Source organism: Candida parapsilosis, contig 005569 (assembly GCF_000182765.1).
Source record: "Candida parapsilosis strain CDC317 annotated contig 005569".
Lineage (NCBI taxonomy): Eukaryota > Fungi > Ascomycota > Pichiomycetes > Serinales > Debaryomycetaceae > Lodderomyces > Lodderomyces parapsilosis.
This window is the reverse complement of record NW_023503278.1, coordinates 1780944-1804964: the sequence shown is the minus strand read 5'-3', so window position 1 is coordinate 1804964 and position 24021 is coordinate 1780944. Positions and strand designations below refer to the sequence as shown.

At 39.1% G+C, this 24021-nt stretch overlaps 16 protein-coding genes across 16 annotated transcripts; 11 read left to right on the top strand and 5 right to left on the bottom strand. All coding sequences in view use genetic code 12, as the record gives it.

The window, feature by feature from the left end:
• Window positions 1–1600: 1600 nt before the first annotated feature.
• On the top strand, window positions 1601–3279 carry ECM33 (Ecm33p; the record flags this gene model as incomplete). The annotated part of the gene is made up of 2 exons (XM_036807131.1): window positions 1601–1661; window positions 2039–3279. The coding sequence occupies 2 exons, from the start codon at window positions 1601–1603 to the stop codon at window positions 3277–3279; spliced, it is 1302 nt and encodes a 433-aa protein (XP_036663998.1).
• Window positions 3280–3463: 184 nt separating this feature from the next.
• On the bottom strand, window positions 3464–4306 carry CPAR2_108550 (lipoyl(octanoyl) transferase; the record flags this gene model as incomplete). Its single annotated transcript, XM_036807130.1, has 1 exon — window positions 3464–4306. The coding sequence occupies one exon, from the start codon at window positions 4304–4306 to the stop codon at window positions 3464–3466; it is 843 nt and encodes a 280-aa protein (XP_036663997.1).
• A 108-nt stretch (window positions 4307–4414) lies between these two features.
• CPAR2_108540 (uncharacterized protein) lies at window positions 4415–6148 on the top strand (the record flags this gene model as incomplete). Its single annotated transcript, XM_036807129.1, has 1 exon — window positions 4415–6148. One exon carries the CDS (start codon window positions 4415–4417, stop codon window positions 6146–6148), a length of 1734 nt encoding a protein of 577 aa, XP_036663996.1.
• Window positions 6149–6262: 114 nt separating this feature from the next.
• On the top strand, window positions 6263–7234 carry COQ4 (ubiquinone biosynthesis protein; the record flags this gene model as incomplete). Its single annotated transcript, XM_036807128.1, has 1 exon — window positions 6263–7234. One exon carries the CDS (start codon window positions 6263–6265, stop codon window positions 7232–7234), a length of 972 nt encoding a protein of 323 aa, XP_036663995.1.
• Window positions 7235–7506: 272 nt separating this feature from the next.
• CPAR2_108520 (uncharacterized protein) lies at window positions 7507–8251 on the top strand (the record flags this gene model as incomplete). The annotated part of the gene is made up of 2 exons (XM_036807127.1): window positions 7507–7542; window positions 7610–8251. 2 exons carry the CDS (start codon window positions 7507–7509, stop codon window positions 8249–8251), a joined length of 678 nt encoding a protein of 225 aa, XP_036663994.1.
• Window positions 8252–8294: 43 nt separating this feature from the next.
• Window positions 8295–8729, bottom strand: CPAR2_108510 (uncharacterized protein; the record flags this gene model as incomplete). Its single annotated transcript, XM_036807126.1, has 1 exon — window positions 8295–8729. The coding sequence occupies one exon, from the start codon at window positions 8727–8729 to the stop codon at window positions 8295–8297; it is 435 nt and encodes a 144-aa protein (XP_036663993.1).
• Window positions 8730–9027: 298 nt separating this feature from the next.
• GGA2 (phosphatidylinositol 4-phosphate-binding protein) lies at window positions 9028–10779 on the top strand (the record flags this gene model as incomplete). The annotated part of the gene is made up of 1 exon (XM_036807125.1): window positions 9028–10779. The coding sequence occupies one exon, from the start codon at window positions 9028–9030 to the stop codon at window positions 10777–10779; it is 1752 nt and encodes a 583-aa protein (XP_036663992.1).
• Window positions 10780–10976: 197 nt separating this feature from the next.
• On the bottom strand, window positions 10977–12011 carry CPAR2_108490 (uncharacterized protein; the record flags this gene model as incomplete). Its single annotated transcript, XM_036807123.1, has 1 exon — window positions 10977–12011. The coding sequence occupies one exon, from the start codon at window positions 12009–12011 to the stop codon at window positions 10977–10979; it is 1035 nt and encodes a 344-aa protein (XP_036663991.1).
• Window positions 12012–12460: 449 nt separating this feature from the next.
• SPC19 (Spc19p) lies at window positions 12461–12940 on the bottom strand (the record flags this gene model as incomplete). Its single annotated transcript, XM_036807122.1, has 1 exon — window positions 12461–12940. The coding sequence occupies one exon, from the start codon at window positions 12938–12940 to the stop codon at window positions 12461–12463; it is 480 nt and encodes a 159-aa protein (XP_036663990.1).
• Window positions 12941–13432: 492 nt separating this feature from the next.
• Window positions 13433–15448, top strand: CPAR2_108470 (uncharacterized protein; the record flags this gene model as incomplete). Its single annotated transcript, XM_036807121.1, has 1 exon — window positions 13433–15448. The coding sequence occupies one exon, from the start codon at window positions 13433–13435 to the stop codon at window positions 15446–15448; it is 2016 nt and encodes a 671-aa protein (XP_036663989.1).
• A 55-nt stretch (window positions 15449–15503) lies between these two features.
• Window positions 15504–15971, bottom strand: CPAR2_108460 (succinate dehydrogenase membrane anchor subunit; the record flags this gene model as incomplete). Its single annotated transcript, XM_036807120.1, has 1 exon — window positions 15504–15971. One exon carries the CDS (start codon window positions 15969–15971, stop codon window positions 15504–15506), a length of 468 nt encoding a protein of 155 aa, XP_036663988.1.
• Window positions 15972–16808: 837 nt separating this feature from the next.
• Window positions 16809–17858, top strand: CPAR2_108450 (guanine nucleotide exchange factor; the record flags this gene model as incomplete). The annotated part of the gene is made up of 1 exon (XM_036807119.1): window positions 16809–17858. The coding sequence occupies one exon, from the start codon at window positions 16809–16811 to the stop codon at window positions 17856–17858; it is 1050 nt and encodes a 349-aa protein (XP_036663987.1).
• Window positions 17859–18069: 211 nt separating this feature from the next.
• Window positions 18070–18315, top strand: CPAR2_108440 (uncharacterized protein; the record flags this gene model as incomplete). Its single annotated transcript, XM_036807118.1, has 2 exons — window positions 18070–18211; window positions 18266–18315. The coding sequence occupies 2 exons, from the start codon at window positions 18070–18072 to the stop codon at window positions 18313–18315; spliced, it is 192 nt and encodes a 63-aa protein (XP_036663986.1).
• A 428-nt stretch (window positions 18316–18743) lies between these two features.
• Window positions 18744–19553, top strand: CPAR2_108430 (carboxymethylenebutenolidase; the record flags this gene model as incomplete). The annotated part of the gene is made up of 1 exon (XM_036807117.1): window positions 18744–19553. The coding sequence occupies one exon, from the start codon at window positions 18744–18746 to the stop codon at window positions 19551–19553; it is 810 nt and encodes a 269-aa protein (XP_036663985.1).
• A 359-nt stretch (window positions 19554–19912) lies between these two features.
• Window positions 19913–20965, top strand: TIF34 (translation initiation factor eIF3 subunit i; the record flags this gene model as incomplete). The annotated part of the gene is made up of 1 exon (XM_036807116.1): window positions 19913–20965. The coding sequence occupies one exon, from the start codon at window positions 19913–19915 to the stop codon at window positions 20963–20965; it is 1053 nt and encodes a 350-aa protein (XP_036663984.1).
• Window positions 20966–21330: 365 nt separating this feature from the next.
• Window positions 21331–23880, top strand: RAD16 (DNA repair protein; the record flags this gene model as incomplete). The annotated part of the gene is made up of 1 exon (XM_036807115.1): window positions 21331–23880. The coding sequence occupies one exon, from the start codon at window positions 21331–21333 to the stop codon at window positions 23878–23880; it is 2550 nt and encodes an 849-aa protein (XP_036663983.1).
• Window positions 23881–24021: the final 141 nt, after the last annotated feature.

The following is a 24021-nucleotide window of genomic DNA, read 5'->3' as shown; positions in this document are numbered from 1 at the left end:
TGATATATCAATGACCTGCTGGTGACTCTTTTTAGTTGGTGCAGCAAGAGGGGAGGGATAACAAGCATGTTGCTTTCAGCAATGAATGCAGCCATAATAAATAGCTAGTTGTAAAGATGTTTTACCTAAGGCTAGCGAGAATTTCATATGCACCAAGGCGAATCAACAACAAAAACAAAGGGCCAAAAAAAAAAATGGTAAACAAATAAAAACAGCCCATTATGTAAAAACCTCGAAGAGAACAAGAGAGGTAATAGCAGACGCAAGCAAACTGACTCGGCGCATGGTTCCTTTTATCTACCCTCATACGTTTGTTCGTAGAGTGATACTTTTGCAGATTCACACAATACACAATACATATGTAGCAATAAGCTAAACTTAATGCACAGGCAAAATTTTTGTGGTGGGATTACAACGCTTTGTGTATGGCCAGCAAGAGCAATTCACAGAGTTGTATGCACACTATTATTGCTTGTGTTGTTTACTACGGGTGGTGTGTATATGTGTATGCATTGTTCATTTGTTTTGTTGTTTATGAATTCAAAAAAGTTTTCAAGACACAAAAAATTGGCAAAACAGTCAAAAATATCGATGAGGCTATGTTAAAATAGAAAAAGCGACGAGGAGGGACGAGGGAAGAGACATTTTTGATTTGTCGCCTTTTAACTTCTCCCTCGTTTTTAGCAAAACACCTTTGTTTCTCGATGTACTAGTGTGTCTCAATTTATTGTATGTATAGATTGACAACTAGAGGTAGCTTTGGGATTTTCTTGGTAGAGACCCCCCTCCTTACTCACAGCAGCGACCATGTGGGTCATTATATATGAATTAATCCGAGGCGCCAAAAAAATGTCTCTCATTTTAAACCCGGCGTAATTGACTGGATAAACAAAAATGTCTCTCATCAAAAGTTAAGCTTTGTGTAACGCTCTCCTTTCAGAATGTCGTTTCCCTGTTATAATATTTTTACATCCGATCTGAACACAAAACGATAAGAAAGAAGGCGAGACATAGATTTTGACGCTGAAATTTTTTTTTTGATTTGAGCTCTCTCGAGGAGAATGCGACGGAATGTAGTTGAGAAATTTGAAAAATGAGGATACCTCTAGATAAACAAGCAAAAGACACGGTTACTCTAATTGCTTTTCTCTTATTTTGTTTATGTCTTTTGCTTGTTTGTTTGGGAGAACAGAGATACCTTTCTCCAATTGAAGCAAAATGAAAAATAAACAAAAAAAAAAAACATATGCAAACACAAAAACATGAGAGTATATATGTGTTTGTACAACTAAATCAAGTAGTTTTTTAATAACACTATAACATGTTTTAGTTTATAACAAAACGGATAAAAGCATAGGCAGTTTAAACAGATATGCGACATTTTCCTCCTCCTTTGCCTCTCTCTTTCACAAATCTCAAAATTTCAACATTAAGCTTTTAAAATATTTTCAACAAAAATTAAAAACCCTTTTTCTGTCCTTCCTTTCTTCTTTTCTTTTCTGATTTTTATCACAACCTATATTTCCCATTCCGTTCGCTTTTTTTTTTTCTTCTTCCCTTTCAACCACATTTCAATTCAAATATACTTTGTTCAAAGATCATGCAATTGAAGAACTTGTTAGCTGTATCAGCTATTGCTGGATTAGCTTCTGCTGCCAACAGTATGTATCCAACATCTTAAAAACCAAACTTGTGTTTTTTTTTTTTTTGTTGTTGTTGTTGTGGTTATCTTTATTATTATTTGGTGCGTGTTGACGTATTTTCTTGTCAAGGGGGTTTTCGTCGAATAACCTAGGAGATCATCGAATCAAAGTTCAATAATGTGTTTGGTTCAAAGCAAGACCAAAAGTAGTGGCTGGATTATCAGCTCGTCCTGAATTTCGTCACTTGGCCGTGCATTAATTCGCAGAAAGAGCTTGGCTCAGAATTTGATTCTTATTCTTGTCGACCCATAGATAATACGAAACCAGCTTTTCCCTTACACGTCGAGGTGGCCACAACTCATTATATGACACCATATACTAACACCATTCTTTAGACTCTACTTTAACTACAGCCACTCCGCTGATAAATAAGGACTGTTCCTTCTCAGACTTCACAGCTACTGCTTCATCACAAGTTTCTCAAGTTGCTGCATGTGAAACTGCTGCTGGTAACATTGTCATCAATGGTGACGCCTTTGGCTCAGTTGAATTGACTGGGTTGCAACAATTATACGGTGACTTGGCCATTAGAAACGTCACCAAGGCTCAAACCATCAATGCACCAACTTTGCAATTGGTTTCTGGTGATTTGGAAATCAATGCTTGTACTGTTTTGTCCAACTTGAACTTGGCTCAATTGACTACTGTTGGTACTTTGGAATTGACTGCTTTGCCAGCTTTGGAATCAACTGGTTTAGCTGCTGGTTTGACTTCTGCCGAATCCATTATTGTTTCCGATACTGGATTGAACCACTTGACTGGTATCAATGTTTACAGATTGAAAGTTTTCAATGTCAACAACAATGGCGATATTGATTCTATTGATTCAGGTTTGAAGGAAGTCACTGACACTCTTGATATTTCATACAATGCTGACAAGGTTGATGTCAACTTGGATGAATTGACTTCAGCTAAAAACATTGTTTTGCAACAAGTTAACTCATTTAATGCACCAAACTTGACTGTTGCCAACGGTTCAATCACTGTCACTTCATCTTCCCTTGAAAAACTTGAATTGGCTCAATTGAAATCAGTTGGTAATGCCATTGCCATTAACAAGAATGAAGATTTGGAAGAATTGGAATTCCCTAAATTGACAACTATTGGTGGTGCTTTGCAAATTTCTGACAATGACAACTTGAAATCATTGGATGCCTTTTCAGAAGTTACTCAGATTGGTGGTACCGTCAACATCAATGGTTCATTTGACAATGGTACTTTTGACTCATTGACTAAGGTTGCTGGTGGTTTCATCTTGAAGATTGATGGTGACTTGTCATGTTCTGCTTTTAACAAATTGAACACCAAAGGTGATGTTAAAGGTGACAAGTTCCAATGTCAAGATCAACAAACTACATCTTCATCATCATCGAAAAAGAGTCAATCATCCGATTCATCCGATTCATCTGACTCAAGTGGATCTGGATCAGACTCTTCTTCATCTTCAAACTCAGACTCAGACTCATCATCATCCGACTCTTCAAGTAAATCTAATGGTGCTTCTTCATCCTCCAAAATTGGATTGTTTGCCACCGTTGTTTCTATTTTCGTTGGTGTTGGTGCCGCATTGTTCTAAGAGGAGAGAGATTGATGATAGAGAGAAAGATATCAGTCTTGAATAGATTATTTGGTGATATTCTTCTAATGTTTGTTTTTTAATATATATATATTTGTTCAGTCTTTAGAAAAGCTGAATTTGCGTAGCCTAATAAAAAGAGTACAATTGTTGGAACTATTTTCCTGAATGGAAGGGTGTACATCTATAATACTATTTTGTCTATGTTCTCCATCTCTAACGCCTTGGCCACTTCTTTAGCAAATAAAGTTGCCGCTTCATCAATACTGGGAAGTGTATCCTCCTTCTGTCCACTACTCTTTTGCAACTCCCTCCTTAACGAAGTGGCTTGTTTCAGCTTTAATCCACACATTTCAAACGTATTCAAGAATTTCAAATTAGGGTCAATGTTTAGAGCAATACCAAACTCAGTAACACCATGACGTACTCGAACTCCAACACTGGCAATTTTGTCCTCTCGTTCTTCTTCACCATGGTTATTCATCACCCAAATTCCAGGGTTTTCATCCAGTATCTTACCCTGTACTCCAAATTTCGCAAGCACATTAACCACTGATTGGAGCAACACTCTATTTACAAAACATTTGGCAGAAAGTTTGACAAATGATTTTAAATCAACCACAACATACGCCACAAGCTGTCCTTTACCATGCCATGTAACTTGACCACCACGCTCTAGTTGGTAAAACTTGCACCCGAAACGAGTAAAATTTTCAATATCTTGCTGACTAATTTGCTTCTTCAGTTTCAAGCCTGACGCGTACACATTTTCAAATTGGAATGTGAGTACAGTGGCAGGCGGCTGAAGTTGGTGTAATTTGTACAGAAGCGCCTGCTTATTGAAGGACAACGTTGAATTCAGTTTCTCTATACGTCGTATCTTTGACTCTAACCTTTTGTAGTTAAGGTTTTGTTCCATTAATGCAGACTGAATGTCAAGACCATGCTGGAATGTCGAGATACCAGGGAAATGGATATGCTGAAGCGTACGATTAGCCTTGTTGATAGTGTGGTAATACCGACTCATTAAAATGCGTAGCGGGGAATCGTTACTTGTATCACAGTGTTGTAAATGTTTGTTTACTATTTTTGAAACTTATGATCCCGCATCATACAATAAAACCCTCTATCATTAATGGATCGATATCAGGATAAGATAAAACCCCGATCACGACCGGTGTCGGCGATAATATCAACCACTACAACAAACGTCACCTCTCATGACCATGGGACTCTTTTTCTGCCGTCGTCAGCAACGCTGCTAAATGGAAATATCTCATCACAAACTCAAACACCACCTGCAAAAGCAAACATTTCTCACAATGCCAATATAGAGCTGGGGCCCATCAAGCTTTTGCAGACACCTCGTTACTATCTGGAAAAGGAGACTAAGAAATCGTCCTCGTACATTACAAAGAAAGATATACTTCGAAACGAGTTACGTACAACTGGATTACCAACCAATAACGAACCCAAACACAACCGCATTGAGTTGCAATTTCTTGTCTCAATTTACGCTCCTGGTCTTCGCCCATTGCGCAATGCCAGTTTGGTCGAGAGGATAAAGAGCCGATTGCCGAAAATTGTCGATGGGGACCTTGATGTCAACTTTTCACTTCATTTGTTTTTATCAACCATCATGGTGAAATTTGTCAACCTGTGGTACTTGACCAAATTAAACACTAGCAATGTGGAGTTTTTAAGAGCTGTTTATGACGATGTTTTAGTTGTTTTGGTGAGAGACTTGGCACTGAGAGTGACGTGCTTGAGTAGTTGTGATCTATTGCACTTGGCTGATGATTTGATTCTGATATTGAATACCCATTTGAAGGAGTTTGCAAATGATGAAAATGGGAACTATTCTTATAAAGTTGTTGATGGCTACTACAATCTCGCAGACACAGAAAACAGTTTAGCTTATGATGCATCCAAGGATCCAAAAGATGTGCTTGGCAACTACCTTTCTCAACAACACATCATTTTCGATCACAAGTCTGATGCTCAAGAGGAGGAGCAGCAACTTCTATACTTGAGAGTAATGGGTACGAAGATCTTACAAAAAGCCATGACAAACAATGCTAAGGATGCATTATTCACTTCAAAGATCACTAGCGATCTTTTGATTTTGATACTTGGTGATTTGGTGATGGCTCAAATTGTAAAAAAGATCTCCTCATCGGAATTCATCCTAGGATCGTTAAACAACGTTGTGACAAGTTTGTTGTCTATGGTGAAGGAGCGGGAGATCTCCAAAGCACAAGCTACCGTTTCTGGCCCATCGGTAATAACCCAATTCGTGGCTTTGGCATGCACCATATACCAGCTGATGTTTATGTTGGTTCTGGCATTGAAGTCATGTTCTGGATACGATGCTCCCTTTGATGTGATAAACTGCTCAGTGTTTGTACTCCTCGGTACGCTATTCCGGGTTGATCAAACCTGGCCGTTGGTGTATACTCTAGCATTATCAATGAGGACTATTATATTGAGCATATTGGGATTGAAGAATGGTATCAATAATGTTGTTCTGAATTTTTTGATGCACTATATGAGTAAAACCATTTCCACAGAGACCATAAGCAAAGTTATCGACCAATTGAGAATAAAGCTATTCTACTCAGAAGACAAGGAAGTAGCCCATGAAGACCAACATATTTCACTCGACACTGTTGTCGACAATATCGTTGAGTTATTCAACCACCTCCCCCTCATGAAGCAGCAACATCCGGATTTTCTACGCAACAAAATCAAGCGGGTCTTGATTATATTCGCCAAGGATGAAGAGCTTGATCGAACAAACAAAGTCAATTTGCTATTATGTATTAGATTATTGGATCAGGTAGTTTATGCTATATATAATGATATATAATAAGTTAGGTTTTGCAGGTGGAACATTCGATCGTACAAAAAAACTTCTTGCAAAAGCAAATCATTCCACTCATTTTCTGTAACACACACCACTTTCTATTCTTCCCCCAAAGCAATGATCACACGTGTCTCCAGAGGGTCTTCCCTACTATCATCTTTACCTCGCACCCAAAGACGAACCTTTGTTTTCACCACCTTAGCAACCACATTATTTGGCTCTGTTCTTTGGTCAAAAAACAATGTGCTTGCATCCAAAATGGAAAATGGTCAATTACATTATGACGACCCAAACAAAAAATTCAATTCAGAGAAACGACCAGCTTTTCGACGTCCAGATCCAGAGTACCCTGGCCATACGCCATTGTACAATTTTGAGAAAGCATTGATGTTTCTCGGATCTTCAATTGGATCATTCTTCCACCCAGAGAGAAATGAGTTTATTGTTGCTCTTGGAGAATCGACTGCTATTGAACCAGTTTTGAAGAGCTTACAAAGAACAATGTTGAGTGACAAGACTGGTAGACAAATTCTTCGTGAACGGCCACGCATTACTTCAACATCGTTGGATTTGGATTATTTGCGTTCCTTACCTGACAACACGATTGGGAAACAGTATATTGTGTGGCTAGACCGTGAAGGTGTTAGTCCCGACACCAGAGTACCTGTTAAATACATCGACAATGAAGAGCTTGCCTATATTTTCCAACGGTATCGTGAATGTCACGATTTCTACCATGCAATCACTGGGTTACCAATCATTATCGAGGGTGAGATTTCAGTCAAGGTTCTTGAGTTTCTCAATATTGGTATACCAATGAGTGGATTAGGTGCATTATTTGCTCCATTGAGATTGAAACCGAGCCAACGAAAGAGATTGAGAGAAATTTATTATCCATGGGCAATGCAAAATGGTTTGTTTTCCAAGCCTTTGATTAACGTGTATTGGGAAAAGATTTTGGAGAAGGATATCAATGAATTCAGACAGGAAATGGGAATTCAACCACCTCCAGATTTGAGAAATATGAGAAAGGAGTTTTTTGCAATGAAGAGGAAGGAAAAAGAGTTGAAGCAACAAGGGTTGAAGTGATGAGGTATCCATTGCTGGAGCATGTTGTAGTCTATAGTTGAATTAGGTTGCGTAGGTTAGGCTACTTGTGTAGATTCTGTAATTAAGTAGCTTTGCAGCTATTCGCTGTAAAGGGTCATGTGCCAACTATCAAAAAACAAAATTCAAAGTTGCGACTGTTTCACAAAATTTCAGTTGTTTACACGGCAGTAGCAATGCATAAATAAAAAGATATCACTCTCTTGGAAATCCACTTCATTAAACACCATATTCATCACCCTCTTTACTATTCAATGTCACAACTATTCTACAAGTACTTTCTTCAAAAAGTAAGTGTCCACGTTCACTATACTAATTGAGTTCTCCTTTCCTATTTACTAACCTAACTCCCCTAAGGCAAATCTTGATCATCTCGTAACTTTTGGAGAGCAAGACGATCCATATTTCGAGGAAATCCCAGAACAGGAACTACATTTTTATCAAAGAAAAGGCGCCAAAAGAAAAAGAAAGTTGCCATCTTTTATTCCCCAACATGATTTAAAGATATTAAACAAGTTCAAAAAACGTGCATATAGATTGGATTTGCAATTGAGTTTATGTGGATTACGTCTTGGTTGGGCAGGTATCATTGGATTGATCCCAGGTATAGGCGATGTTATTGCATTGTTTTTCGCTTTGCAATTGGTGAAGCTCGCTCGTGAAATTGAGGGTGGATTACCCAAGAGCTTGGAAGCACAAATGATGGCCAACGTTTCATTTGATTTTGGAATTGGGCTAATTCCGGTTGTCGGAGATTTCATCAATGTCTTGTATAAATGTAACTCGAGAAATTTCGTGTTGTTGGAAAAGCATTTGATTAAAAAGTATGGGAATGGAGCAGCAGCAACAGCAACGACTGCGAGATCGGCGCCGGCAACTACATCGGTCGATCATGAGATTGGACATAACCAACACAAAGGAACTTACGCTGCTGTGGGTGGTGATGGCGATGGCGGTGGTTTTGGTAGTACCGCACATGATCCTGCGAACAAGGTGTAGCTGCACCAAAGTTTAGTATATTGTACATGTAGTTGCAAAAAAATCACGACTTTTTACCAAACTCCTTCTCTATTGCATCTAGCCTTTGTTTGAAATCATGTACAAATATTTCGAGTTGATCGATTTTCATAAACTCTTGCTCTAGATCATTGCAGGTTCTGAGTAATTTGTCAATCTCTTCATACTGCTGGGGTAGATTCAATTGTTTGTCAAAATAATCATGGTTGATACGATCTTGTTTTTGAACCACAGATTCATATGTTTGATCGGTTAGTGTTCTGATATAGTCCTTGATTTTGAACATCAAGTAATCATAACTCAATGACAACTTGTGTAGTTCCAAAGGATCAGTGTCTTGTGATTGCACTCGGGGTGAAAGACCAGGGTCTGTTGGAGTAGCAGTAGCAGTTCCTTTGCTTGGCTTACTCATATCGGGCACAGTCTCGCTCCCTCCGTCATTTACATCCAAATTCTGCATTGGTGCGAACCTCTTGGGGTCAGGTTTTCAGGTGCTATCACTCTTCAGTTAGTTAAAGTGACACTTTTCCCTCCTTGCACAAAACTTATGTCGAAACAAACGACAAAAAAAGTCGGACAAGTTTTCCTTTTTTCTATTTGAGCAAACACAAGAGGATCTCTCTAGACAACGACTCAATCAACTTCCCAATTGAATCAATAATTATACCAGCACATCTTAAGATCAAACAACCTAGTTGGCTATTGAAACTGACCACTCAGCTCTCTATTTAACAATTCAAATTTGTCGCCTCCTCGAAATGTCGTCATCCTATTCCCTTGATAAGATTAACCCGAAACTATTACGTCGTATTTACCGAGCTTGCAGACCATCAAACGACGAACCCAATTTAGCACTCAATTTGGAGATTTGTGATTATGTCAATGCTAAAAAGGGGTCAGCACCTAGAGATGCAGCCATTGCTGTCGTCAAGTTGATCAGCCAACGGGATCCACAAACTTCGGAATTGGCCTTGGCGTTGTTGGATAATTTGGTCAAAAATTGTGGATACCCTTTCCACTTGCAAATTTCGAGAAAGGAGTTTTTGAATGAGTTGGTAAAAAGGTTCCCCGAGAGACCCACATTGAGATACTCTCGTGTTCAACGGTTGATATTGGCTCAAATCGAGGAATGGTACCAAACAATTTGTCGTACCTCCAAATACAAGGAAGACTTCACTTATATTAGGGATATGCACAGGTTGTTGGCCAATAAGGGATACGTATTTCCTGAGGTCAAGGTGGAAGATATTGCTGTGTTGAACCCAGGTGATAATTTGAAATCCTTGGAGGATATTCAAAAGGAAGAAGCAGAGGTGCATTCAGCAAAATTACAAGAATTGATTAGACGAGGAAGACCACAAGACTTGCAAGAAGCCAATAAGTTGATGAAAATTATGGCTGGTTTCAAAGACGATAATGTGAAGGAGAATAAGAAACAATTGAAGGATGATATAGTTAGATTGGGTAGAAAAGTTGAAATTTTGGGTGAAATGTTGCATTCGATTGAAAGTTCAGGCGGGAAAATTGGAGATGATTCTGATGAAGCATTGCTTGAGCTTTATAGCTCAGTGAAAAGCTCACAACCTATAATTAGTAAAATAATAGACCAAGAAGGCGAGGAAGGCGATGAAGAGGTCAATAACCTCTTGACATTGAATGATAATGTCAACAAAGTGATACAAAAGTACCAATTGTTAAAGGGTGGTAAAGTAGAGGAAGCTAGTAAACTCAACATCTCAGGAGGGGGAGGAGCAGGTGTCGCTGCTGCTGATTTGAACTTGATTGATTTCGATGATGAACCTGAAGACGTGAATGCAAGTAAGGAGCAAGGGTACAATGATTTGTTGAGTGATTTATCCAACTTGACTTTTGGCGACAACACAGCTGGTGCTGCATCCACCAATGGCAACAAAGTTAACCCGTTGAATTTGTATGGCGCTGGGGGCTCGATATCGTTGGGAGGAAACACCACCCAATTGCATCAGCCAACACCAACAACACAATCGAGCTCCTCAAACTTTGATTTGTTGGGTGATTTGAATTCCCCATCACCACAATTGCAATCAAACACCAATATTAACAAACCAGCTCAAGGTTTGGACCCGTTTGGATTTGATTTCCCCAGTACCACTCCATCAAACTTGCAAAAGCAATCAAACTATATCAACACAATTAATGTTAACCAATCTAGTGGTTCATCAAGTAGCCTTAAAATAGTTGTTGGAGTACAAGAAGCATCTTCTTCTTCGTTTAAAGGAACGGCCTTGATCTCGAATGTCCAATCGCAAACAATCAGCCAAGTCAAATTCATGCTAGCTGTTCCGAAATCATGCAGGCTCGATTTGAAACCACAATCTGCTGATTTCATCAATGGATTCGCCAATGAAGGTATTTCACAGGAATTTGTAGTTGAAAATCCTCAAGAGAAGCAATTGAAAATCAAATGGAAAGTTGAATACAAAGTTGGTAACGAACTGAAGGAAGATACCGGTGTAACCATCTTGAAGTAGAAAGGGGGGGGGAGCTCTGTAGGTTTGTTATAGAGATATGTGTACAGTACAAAAAATAAAACAATCGAATTTGAAACTATATGAAATAGTCAATGAAGTAAAAGAATAGAAAGCACCAGCTAAACAAGAAAATACCAGCAAGAAATAAACTAAAGTAAAACGTAAAACACGCCATTCGTCGATGTTTGAAACATCCTTTATGGCTTAACCAACGAATCATCTATCACGAAAATGAATCCGTTTTCCACTTGTCTCACGGTAACAACTGGGATCCACTTTTTGTGCTTTGCTGCAACTCTAACTGAAAAAGTCTGACTCACCATATTTTGCTTAATTTCCAAAAGTTCACCATTGTTCAATTTGGTAACGACAACCTTTTCCTTGCCTTGGTCGCCATCTTCAATGTTGATTTTATCCTGGAAAGCAACGACAATGTGTCCATCCAAATAGTTTTGCAAATTGTCTTGCAAGATTTTGTCTTGGTCTTGTTCAGTTGTAGCTTCATCCAACAGTGTGGGGAATTCCCAAGGTTTCAAATTGGAAAGTTTGTTTTCAATCGCATCATCAGTTGGGCTAATGATCAACATGTTTGAATCCAAAGCTTCTGTTTTGGAATTGAGGTCCTTGTTGTCTCTAATGTATCCAGCAAAGATGGACACGGATTTTAACTGTGGTAATATTGATTGCAACAAGTTGTTGTAGCAATCGGCAGAGTTAAAGGTGAAAACGAAATTGTCATTTGCGTCTGCTTCTTTCGGAATGTTGAGAATCTCTTGTTCATCACGTTTCCCGTTGGATGCTTTGGCAAATTTGGCAATATCAAATGTATTTTTTGCATCTCTCTTGCCGTGATTTTCCTCATGAATGAAATCTGAAATTCTAAAAGTGTTCTTTCTCTTGTTTAAAACCTTGTCTGATCCCTCCTCTTGTAAAAACTTGTTACTCAAATCAATCAAGTTGGGGGTGTTTTTAGCGTCTCGTTTCTCCTTACCTTCATCCTCATCATCAACGCCAACTTTCAAGTCTTGTAAATTGATTACATTCTTCGGTTCAGCATCTCTTTTACCATTTTCTGATAACTCTTTCAAAAATTCTAGATTGGGGACATTTTTTGCATCACGCTTGTCATTTGAGGCTTGGTCGACGTCATCTAGAGCATGTAAATTGTACACGTTTTTAGAAGCAACCATTGACGAGAGACCAGCTACTAATGCAATAATTGTGGATTTCATCGTCTAACAAAGATATCGGCAAGTATGATTGTTGATGGTAATAGGGGTTGAATACAGTTGTCTTTTTGAGAAGGGGTGTGTCTGTGTGTGATAGAGATCGTCGTTGTTTTATTTTTATTTTTTTTGTTGTGTTCCCTCACACACAGAAGAGTTACAATATCACACAAGAGAGTGCTCTCTAACTCCGAAACGGATTGAAACTAAATTATATTACTAACTATACATATTGATGTTGTTCAGATATAAATTACAACATTTATCATCTGCATCATCAATGAGAATTGAAAAAAGAGTCTCGTCGAATGGCTCTATTCTTCCTTTTCCCACCAACTCTCCCTAGGACAATAGCAGAGCAGAACCGTCTTTCAATTGCAAATGGGGACCCTATTCTCACCTGTTGTAGGACTAGCAAAAAAAGCAATGTCTCTATTGGATACTCATAAGGATTTTTACGTCTGCATCAAATTAACATTAAATTGCAATCTTGATCTCATGTTTTGCAAATCCTTCAACCGCTTGAGTTTTTGTCTATCGTACCTTGAATCCTGCAGAAGCTCCTCTACATTTAGTTCCCATGCCTCGCGTCCACTGCGATAACTTTTGAGCTTCTCCCTTGCCAAATTAAGTTCTTGAGCCAACTCCTTCAGTCTCAATTCCAACCTGTTCGTTTCCTCTTTGAGTTTAACAAACCTTTTATTGACTTGTGGGGTAATGGTCTCAGAGTAGCTCTGTTTTGCATCATCCAAATCTAGCTCGGGTACCAAACCAAATATCTTCTTTGTTGACAATATATGTTTCAAGCGTGCACTATCAGTGGTAGCATCCTTCAACTTTTGATTTGAGTTTCGTAGTAGTTCAATGGACTCTTTGATTGAGTTGTTGCAGTTCTGCAAATTGTTATATGGGTGATACGAAGGAGGCTGTGCCATTATCGTCCTTGAAGTAAAATTGTTTACGGTTATTTTTTGTTGTGGGTTTTGAAATTTTATACGCGAGAGTTGAGTTTTTTTCTCATGTGATGGTTGATACAAGCTCAAACGACATTGGAAATCAATCCCATTCTTAGTACACACACTTTAAAATCACACACTTCATAGTCACGCCACATCTCCTTTTTACGATAGTTCCCATAACGTATACTTCTAGAGGCACTCCCAGAGTATTGATAAAAATAGGGCAAAGCTTGTACATATACTGCCCTGTTTTCCCATTCTTGCAAAACAGAGAGAGAGAGAGAGAGAGAGAAAGAATCAATCGAACAAGGGGATCGAATCACCATCGTTTCACTAATTTTTATCAACTTCTAAACTAATGAACATAAACACTAATCAAAGGCTATATCTGAGTAATAAACAATAAGCTGGTATTATTGTCATACATTAGTCACAACTGCAATCTTCACAAACCTTTTTACATCAATGATGACACAATCGTCAAAAGATTTAGGCGAATCGCTTAGCATCAGCCATCGATCCAATTCGTCTAGTGACGTATCATCTGAGTCAAACTTTAACAAATACAATGTGGACACAATCCTGCCATTCCCTACTTTGGAACACCGAAAAGGTGGCATTATCCACATCAAGCCACCTCAAGCAACAAATGATGTTAGCAATGTCAACACCACCTCATCAACATCATCAAAGGAAACAGCACCACCTGCCCCGATTTCAAGGAAAAGATCCGACTCAAAATCCCAAGTTGTCAACTACCCAATGAAAGCAAAGACGCAGCGAGATAATTTGGAAACAAACCCATATTCTTATTCATCAGTATCAAACTCCAATTCATCAGCTAGTTCTCATCCTCGGAAACGGGCTCAAATGCAATACTATGTAACCCTAATACCTTTGAATGACACTTTTGTCGAGAAACATCTTCCTGTTGCTATATTTCCCGAAACAACCAAACTTGGACGACCCACAGGAACAAAGCATAAGCCAGACGTCACTAATGGGTATTTTGACTCTCGAGTTTTATCCCGTAATCATGCCCAAATATACATAGATCCAACTACGGGGAAATTGATGCTTCAGGATCTAGGGTCGTCGAATGGTACATATTTAAATGATTCAAGACTAGGGAATGAACCAACAGAGGTCAAGATTGGTGATATAGTCTGTCTTGGTTTCAATGTTCAAGCCGAATCTACACACAAACAAATCAGCCTTCGAATTGACAACATTAATGTAATCGCCAACACCAAGTCTGATCTCAAGTTGGCAAAGAAGTCACAGCTTGATACCCCAGAGTTCAAACACTTATCATTTATGGAGGAGATATATCGCAAGATAAACGACGACGGAATGAAAAGTAAACAACATGCTTCTGATAGTTTTGATAGCGCATTTTTTGGAGATATAAATCCTATACTTGAAGATGATTTACTTGGGTTGTATTCGTCGACAAATGCAGGCATATACAACAACAGCCAAATTACCAATACAGGAGCTCTTGAGATCATGGTCAATAGTTTAATGTTGAACCTAAACAAGGTGAAACAACAGGCGTCCGCTTTAAGCTCATTGCGAACATTTTTGTTGAACTATCAAAAGAATTTGGACGAGCTTAATGAAGCATATCTAGAACAGCAATACAAAGTAAAAGTACAAGGAGTGAAGGACGACCTAGATTTTGAGAGAGCAAAGACAAGTAAGTTGGAGGAGAAACTAGCTAAAGTGAGATTAGATCACTCAACCAAATTGGAAGTCATTGGCAAAGATTTGAGCTCAAAAGAGCAAGAGGTGACGGCTTTAAAGAAAAAGGTGCTGACTTTGGAGGATCATGTGCAAGGATTAGAGTTGGAATCTTCGTCTGCTGCTGTGACTATTGCAAAACTTAAAGAAGAGCGTGACAACTTGCAGCTACTCCTTGATGAAAAGCAAGCGAGCGACGTGAAATTAATCAAAGACACTTCAAATTCAACTGCTGAGGACCACTTACCCGAATCAGGACACGATCTAATTTCCGATGCCATTAATGGGTTTATCATGGACTTGTCGCGTACACCATCAGTTAGAGATAGTGCAAAATCATTAGATTCTAGAAATGGCACTACACACAAGGACGCTATAGAGCTAACACCGCCTCTGTCTGATCACGAAGGAAACCCTGACGAGAGCGATGCCCAAATTAGCCCCACCAATAGTCGTCGCTCTTCAATAGACATCTATTCAGGAAACCTTTCCCTATCATCAGTTATTGCAACCAACCATGTTCCTGATGATGTTGAGCCCTTCCCAAAAGTTGAGGAAATTTCATCACTGGCATCATCCAGCTCGACTCTGTTAAATAAAGAGCAAGATCCAGCTACAAATTATCAAGAAAAACTTTCATTAATTAAATTGTCTGGCGAAAACAAAACTACAATACTGAGCTTTGCTATAGCTACATCTGTACTACTTGTCGGAGTTTACTTATATCGTCTATTGAATTAGATATGAATATACATATAAGCATGTTTCCCTTTTCCCCTCAATTCATGGATCCTCCTCAAGCTTTCCATAATTTGGAAATGATTGTGCTTATTCCCCCTTCTTTCTTTTCAATTTCGTAAATACCATAACCAGCAACACCAGTTCCGAATGTTAAAAGATACATGGCGTAATTGAAATAAGATCCATAAACTCTTTTTGGAATATAATCTATGATACAGGATTGGAAACCGGCATAACAGTGATACAACAACAATGCACTTAAAGTTGAGTCGACAAAAGTTGATGCTCCAGTAAACATTGGTGCCAAGACCAAAGGGACTAACCCTGCACTCACGAGTCTTTCAAGTGTCCAGTGATATGATCCTTCCAACTTGTGTGGTTTTGGTCCCACGTATGCATCATTAACGGTACCAACAACGAATCCTGGTGGTTGTGGGATAGTCTTTATACCTCTGATTAAAGAGGGTCTGATGAATCTGGTTGATAACCTACTAGTTTGGCCAGCTCCGAGGCGAGACAACATGGTGATGAGTATGATGTGAAGGAATAAATAATAGAATGGGGAGGTGGGGGGTGATTATGGTGTGAACTCTTTTTTTTTTTTTCTGTGTGTGTATGTATAAATCTCTCTCCCGGGGTAATCGCTTATGTACTGAAATAAAATGATTGGTTGAGAATATGCAGGAAGAGAAAAAGAGTGCTACCATGTTGTTAAAATTCAGAGCAGCTGAATTAGCAGACAAGCAGTTGTTTAGACAAGCAGTTGAAAGGTCCCCTTGCAAGGAAGGCGGGTATTCGGAGGCAAGGTTCAGCTGACATGGAGTCGCGAATGGTCAGTGTGGCATTATTGGATTTGTTTTGATGGAGAACACGTAGCTATATCATTTGGAAGTTACATTAGTTCATGGTCCATTGGAAATGGATGTCCAGTTCAATGCAATGAGTAAGGGACCTACCTCAGTGTCTTTTCGATCAGAGTCTTGGTTCATTTTGCTCTAGTTCAACAGTGCCTAATTTTTGAAAACAAATCGCTGCTCCTAGACTCGTGCGTTACAAATTTGCACTTACATTACCGCCCCTCCTCCCCTCGCCTCTCAAACAACAAATCTGATTGGGTAATAGAGTAATTTTAGCTTTAGTCGTTTGCTTTTATTGCTTTTCACATAATACCCAAGTGCCAACTATCAAGTCAAACATTATCACAATCTTGAATTCATTTGGTAGCACTAAAGCAATTCCCGATTTTAAAGTGCATAGAAAAAAAAACGTGCACGCTGTCTCTTTTCAACTGAAAAATGAAAATATCAAAGAAATTTCACAATCCGCTTCTTGATACGCCACCAAAAGTTCAACAACCATAATGGATCTCGAATTAGAACCTACTTTAGAATCCTTGATAAAACAAGACACCTTGAAATGGATTTTCGTTGGTGGTAAAGGTGGTGTAGGGAAAACCACCACTTCTTCATCAATTGCCGTCCAATTGGCATTGCAACATCCAGATTCCGAGTTTCTCTTAATTTCTACTGATCCAGCCCATAACTTATCCGATGCATTTTGTCAGAAATTCGGCAAAGAGGCAAGAAGAGTCGAAGGATTGTCTAATTTGTCATGTATGGAAATAGACCCAGAAGCTGCAATGAGCGACTTACAACAACAAGCACAACAATACAACAACGATCCAAACGATCCATTGAAAAGCATAATGAATGATATGACAGGATCAATACCTGGTATTGATGAAGCATTGTCATTCATGGAAGTATTGAAACATATCAAAAACCAAAAAGTCAATGAAAATGACAGCAAGGACAAAATTTCATATAGAACCATCATTTTCGATACTGCTCCAACGGGGCACACATTACGTTTTTTGCAATTACCATCTACATTGCAGAAATTGTTGGGAAAGTTTCAGCAGTTATCAGGGAAATTGGGTCCAATGATGAGTATGTTGGGAGGTGGAGCAGGTGGTCAACAAGATATGTTTGAAAAATTGAATGAGGTTCAAAAGAATGTGACCGAAGTGAATGAACAATTCACTAATCCAGACTTGACCACATTTGTCTGCGTTTGTATTTCCGAATTTTTGTCATTGTATGAAACTGAAAGAATGATTCAAGAATTGATGTCATACAAGATGGATGTCAACTCAATCGTTGTCAACCAATTGTTATTCGCCGACGATGATGAACACCCTTGCCAAAGGTGTGTGAGTAGATGGAAGATGCAAAAGAAGTACTTGGATCAAATGGCTGAGTTGTATGAAGATTACCATTTGGTAAAAATGCCCTTACTTGGAACTGAAATTAGAGGAGTGGACAACTTGAAGAAATTCTCCAAGTTTCTATTAACTCCATATGATCCCAAAAAAGACCGTTCACTCATAACGGAAATGAAAGAACAATAAGTATAGAGAGAGAAAGTTAATCGAACGTAAAACTTAGTACAGTTCTTGTAGTCAAATCCTGCATATAATTGAGTCATGCTATCTATGTCGACGTGGCCAAAATTTTGGCGAAACATTGACCACCACCACCACGACGACGTACTTCGAGTGCAATACAGGACCACTTGGACTCAGCAATCCACCAAACTCAGTTGCTTTCACACGTTTCATCATGGCTAGAGGTAACCAAAGAGAGCTTGCGAGACTTAAAAATCTCAAGAAACAAGAAGAAGCCAAAAAAAGTCAAAAACAAGGCGATAAGAATAAACGCATGGAGACGGACGCTGAGCGGATGAGAATAAAACAGGCAGCTGGTATGTATACTGGAAAAGGAAGAACGTAAATCAATACTAACTATTTCCATGTAGCTGATGCTAAGAAAGAAGCTGAAAGGTTGGCCAAGTTGCAAAAGAAATGAGAGGTCCACGACGCTGCTTGTAAATAGCTTTATAATAGATGGAAATCGTGTTATAAAGAAGGGTGACGAGTTGAATACCCTGTATTGAGTAGAGGACCGTATCTGCAATGTTTTGGGCAATGTCTGTTTACTCGGCCTTCCCATCGGAAATACAAAAACTGTGCAGACTATTTGATTGGGTAAGGGAGTACGGGCCAAGGCGGCATGTTTAGTTACAACATGTGTTATAGTGCATGCAAATCAAAGTATGAATTAACACTCATTTCCTTATTTATATTAATCACCCAAAAAACCTTAATAACCCGCTTTGCCATTGTCATTTTTCTCATTTTCCAACTTTTGGGACGATTTTTCAACAACCACTCGGTCTACGCCTTTTTTTTTTAGATCGCAAGACCCATATTCAATTGACCTTTCAATAACTCACAATGTTGATCGAAGACTCATTTACCGACGTCAAAACCAGTGATGGGACTACAATGAGAATCTTTTTGTTTCATCCAAAGATTCCCAACTATCCAAAAGTGAAATTTCCTGGGGTAGTTGTATACAGTGAGATTTATCAAGTGACACCGCCAGTTGCCAGATTCGCTAGAGACATTGCCGGTCAAGGATTTATTGTTGCTTGTCCTTCAGTCTACCACAACTTTGAAGGTCCAGAAGCTTTGGCTTATGATGATGAAGGTACTGACAAGGGTAATAGGTACAAGATTGAAAAAGAATTGAGCTCGTACGATGAAGATGCCAAGTTGACCATTGATTATTTGTTGAGTTTACCTACATGTAATGGTAGCATTGGAGCAACCGGTATGTGTTTGGGAGGTCACTTGGCATTTAGAACTGCATTGGACCCACGTGTGAAGGCAGCAGTGTGCTTCTTTGCCACAGATATCCATATCCATGCACTTGGCAAGGGCAAGAATGATGATTCTTTGAAAAGGTGTGGTGAAATTAAAGGAGAGTTGGTGATGATTTTTGGCGACAAGGATAATCACGTTCCTTTGGAGGGAAGAGATTTGATAAGAAGTGAATTGAGACGCAATAATGTCCAATTGACCTTTATTGAAATCAATGATGCTCAACATGCTTTTGTTAGAGATGAAAATAGTAAAGGAAGATATGATCCTGCTGTAACAAAGTTGTGCTTTGACTGGTTGTTGGAATTATTCAACAGGAAATTGAAATTGGATTATGGCGACCATGACGGGAAGGAAAGAGTCATTGAAGACGTTTGTTGAGACCAACTATTCCCCTTTTTGACATTGCAATAAGTATTTTTATGGTATGAATATATGATTTAGTAACACTACAGTGGCCAATATCACTCCCTCGTACTTCCGTGCAGTGGCTAGAGTTCCGGTAACTTCATTGTTTACGGAAGAGCCTTCACAACCGAACGCATCTTTCTTCTTTCCACAATGTTTATGCACTTGTAAAAAGATCCTTGTATCACAGTTGATGAACTTCGGCAGTATTGCACGACCGAAATCGTTTCTGGCGAAATTTTTTTTTCTAATTTTTCACTTTTGAAAAAGGTTAGACTTTTAAGCATCACGTACCCCCCTTCCCCCTAGCACCATTACGACTATAGTTTACGATGAGACCAATCAAGTTAATGGGACACGAGCGTTCTTTAACGCAAGTGAAGTATAACAGAGAAGGTGATTTACTTTTTTCTGTGGCCAAAGATAATGCTGCATCAATCTGGTACTCATCAAATGGAGAAAGATTAGGAACTTTGGAGGGACATAACGGTGTAATTTGGTCAATCGACGTTGATCCAGAGACTGAGTTATGTGCTACCGGTGGTGGTGATTTGGCTATAAAGTTATGGAAGGTTGAAACTGGAGAATGTGTTTATACTTGGAACAGTCCTTCACCTGTAAGAAGAGTTGCCTTTTCACCAGATGGATCGAAATTATTAGCAATTGCCGATCAAGTAATGGGACATGTTGGGACGATATCTGTGTATGACCTAAACCGTGATCCAAGCACCTTGACTCAGCAAAATGAAAATCCAGCCTTGGTTATTGAAAGAGAGGAGGATGGATCCAAGGCCACTGTTGCTGGATGGTCTGGCGACGGTAAATACATAATAGCTGGACACAATGATGGCTTTGTATCCAAGTACGATGCTGAAACAGGAGAGTTGGTTAAAAAGATTCAAGCACACGGTATACACAATGAGGAAAAAATAGTAAGTGTCACTGACATTCAATTTGCACCAGAGGATAAATCCTATTTTATAACTTCATCTAAGGACAAATGCGCTACTTTGATTGATGTTGACACGTTTGAAATATTAAAAGTTTACAAGGCCGATGCACCAATGAATACCGCAGCCATTACGCCGTTGAAAGATTTCGTAATCTTGGGAGGAGGTCAAGAAGCAAGAAATGTTACTACCACAGCCGAATCACAAGGTAAATTCGAAGCCAGATTTTATCACAAGATCTTTGAGGAGGAGATTGGTCGTGTCAAGGGTCATTTCGGTCCATTAAATACAATCGCGGTACACCCAGATGGTACTGGTTACAGCAGTGGAGGAGAGGATGGTTTTATTAGAGTCCACATGTTTGACAAGTCGTATATCGATTTCCTTTTTGATGCAGAGAGAACTGAAAAAGCTGCAGCAGCAGGAAACATTTAGACAGGTGTGTGTAATTGTACGTATAAAAATGGACACAGCAGTACTGTGAGTAGTATCGGGTCTCAAAAGGGTAATAGAACAGTTGAATTACACTGTAAGTTTTATGGTGACTGTTTTATGAGACAAGCTGGTCCAATAATGTCTATTCCAATACTCTTTTAAATGAGATGCATATTTGAGACATATTTGCACACAAAGCAATTATTTTTCAAAATGACGAACGACTACAGCTATTTTATTTTTGCAAACCCTTTTGTGCAATAGATTTGTAGTTAATTTTGCCATAAAATTTCAGACATTTTCATTTCATCTTAAAACCTTTAGCAACTTCAGCAAAGCAAACACTTTGAAACAGACTACAAAGTATGAGTTCACTAAACAACGCATATGATGAAGGCGATCACCTGGAACCAGTTTCTGATCTTAGTGATATTGGTGGTGGATTTGTGGTTGGTGACACTGATAACAAGAGAAGAAGAACCACCGGAAGAAAAACACCAAAAAGACAAACAGCCAGGAGCATCACATATACCGAAACACCAACTGATGATGAAAGTGATGAAGAGGTGAATTCCGATACCTATGCCAATGTGGAAGCACCTACAAAATCGCGTGTTGCCACGCGTAGGACCACACCAACGCGTCGCAATGGCAACCAAAAGAAAAGGGTGTCACCTCAAGCCGATGAGTCTTCTTCTGATGACGACGAAGAGTTCACCTTAAGTTTGGAGGATGAAAAAGACACGGCATCGTCTGATGATGACGATGTTGAATATTTGGGATCATCCACCCATGCAACTAACGACAGAGTTGTCATAGAAATCTCTTCTGATGATGAGCCTTTGGCAAATCTACCCGCGAGAGAAGAACCCGCACCCAAACCAAAGCAAGTAAGGAGGAAAAGGGCACCGGCTAGGACTAAAAAAGCAGCAAAACCTAAAATATCGCATTACGAACGTTCTACAAACAACCTTTACACAAATCACCCTGAGTTGCGAACTGTCTTCACAGACTTGGCCAACTATGAACCCATCAAACCAGAGCGTGCTGAACATCCTGTTGGTATGACAATAAAGATGTTGCCATTTCAATTGGAAGGGTTGAACTGGCTTTTAAAGCAAGAAGAAGGGAGATTTCAAGGAGGCATCTTGGCTGATGAGATGGGTATGGGTAAAACAATACAAACAATAGGTTTGTTTATGCATGACACGACCAAGAAGCCGAATTTGGTTGTTGGTCCCACTGTTGCTTTAATGCAATGGAAGAACGAAATTGAGAGACATACTGATGGTAAGTTGAAGGTGTTGTTATTTCATGGCGGGAATAGAGTGAACAAGGTTAGTGAGTTGGAGGGATACGATGTCATTCTTACCTCGTATTCAGTTTTGGAGTCTTCTTTTAGAAAACAACAATATGGGTTTCGTAGGAAAGGGAATCTCGTTAAAGAAAAATCAGCGTTGCATGAAACGGAGTTTTATAGAGTTGTTTTGGATGAAGCCCACAACATCAAAGATAGAACATCAAACACTTCGAGGGCCGCAAACTACTTGAAAACAAAAAAGAGATGGTGTTTAACTGGTACACCTTTACAAAACAGAATCGGTGAAATATACTCTTTGATCAGGTATATGAAACTAGAACCATTCCACAAGTATTTTTGCACTAAATGTGAATGTGCTAGTAATGACTGGAAGTTCTCCAACGGAAGAACTTGTGACTTTTGTGGACACCCTGGGATGATGCACACAAACTTTTTTAACCATTTTATGTTGAAGAATATTTTAAAATTTGGATTAGAAGGTGATGGTATGGACAGTTTCAAGAACTTGCGATTGTTGTTGGACAATATGATGTTGAGGAGAACCAAAATCGAAAGGGCTGACGATTTGGGATTGCCACCTAGGATTGTTGAAATTAGACGTGACAGGTTTAACGAAGAAGAGCGAGATCTTTACACGTCGCTTTACAGTGATTCCAAAAGAAAGTTCAATGACTATGTCGCTGAGGGTGTGGTGTTGAACAATTATGCCAATATTTTTACATTGATCACCAGAATGAGACAATTGGCAGATCACCCCGACTTGGTGTTGAAGAGATATGGCACAAACCAGATTGCTGACCATATTGATGGGGTGATTATGTGTCAACTATGCGACGACGAAGCCGAAGAGCCGATTGAGTCAAAATGCCATCATAGATTTTGCCGTATGTGTATTCAAGAGTATATTGAATCGTTCGACGGTATTAACAGCAAACTCACATGTCCTGTTTGTCACATTGGATTGTCAATTGATTTAGAGCAACCAGCACTTGAAGTTGATGAAGAGTTGTTTACAAAGGCTTCAATTGTCAACAGAATCAAACAGGGTTCCCATGGAGGTGAATGGAGATCATCAACCAAAATCGAAGCACTTGTCGAGGAGTTATACAAGCTCAGGTCCGACAAGCACACCATAAAGTCCATTGTGTTTTCGCAATTTACCTCAATGTTGGATTTAATTGAGTGGAGGTTAAAGAGAGCAGGATTTCAAACTGCGAAATTGTCCGGGTCTATGTCGCCACAACAACGTGACAACACAATCAAATATTTCATGGACAATATTGAAGTTGAGGTGTTTTTGGTGTCATTAAAAGCAGGTGGTGTTGCCTTGAACTTGTGCGAAGCTTCACAAGTGTTTTTGATGGATCCTTGGTGGAACCCTAGTGTTGAATGGCAATCTATGGACCGTGTTCATAGAATTGGACAAAAGAGGCCAATTAGGATTACCCGATTCTGTATTGAAGACAGTATTGAGCTGAAAATTATTGAGTTGCAAGAAAAGAAGGCAAATATGATCAATGCTACCATCAACCACGATGAGGCTGCTGTTAGCAAATTGACTCCAGATGATTTACAGTTTTTGTTTATGAATTGAAGGTGTATATGTACCTGTTGTCGTTGCTTTCATTCTTTCGTCGTTATCGAAAATACATTTTGCATCCATTGTATAAAAGACAAACGCTACCTGAAATTTTTATTGAGTCATAGAGATTTGTAAGGCGATTCCCTCTGTCTA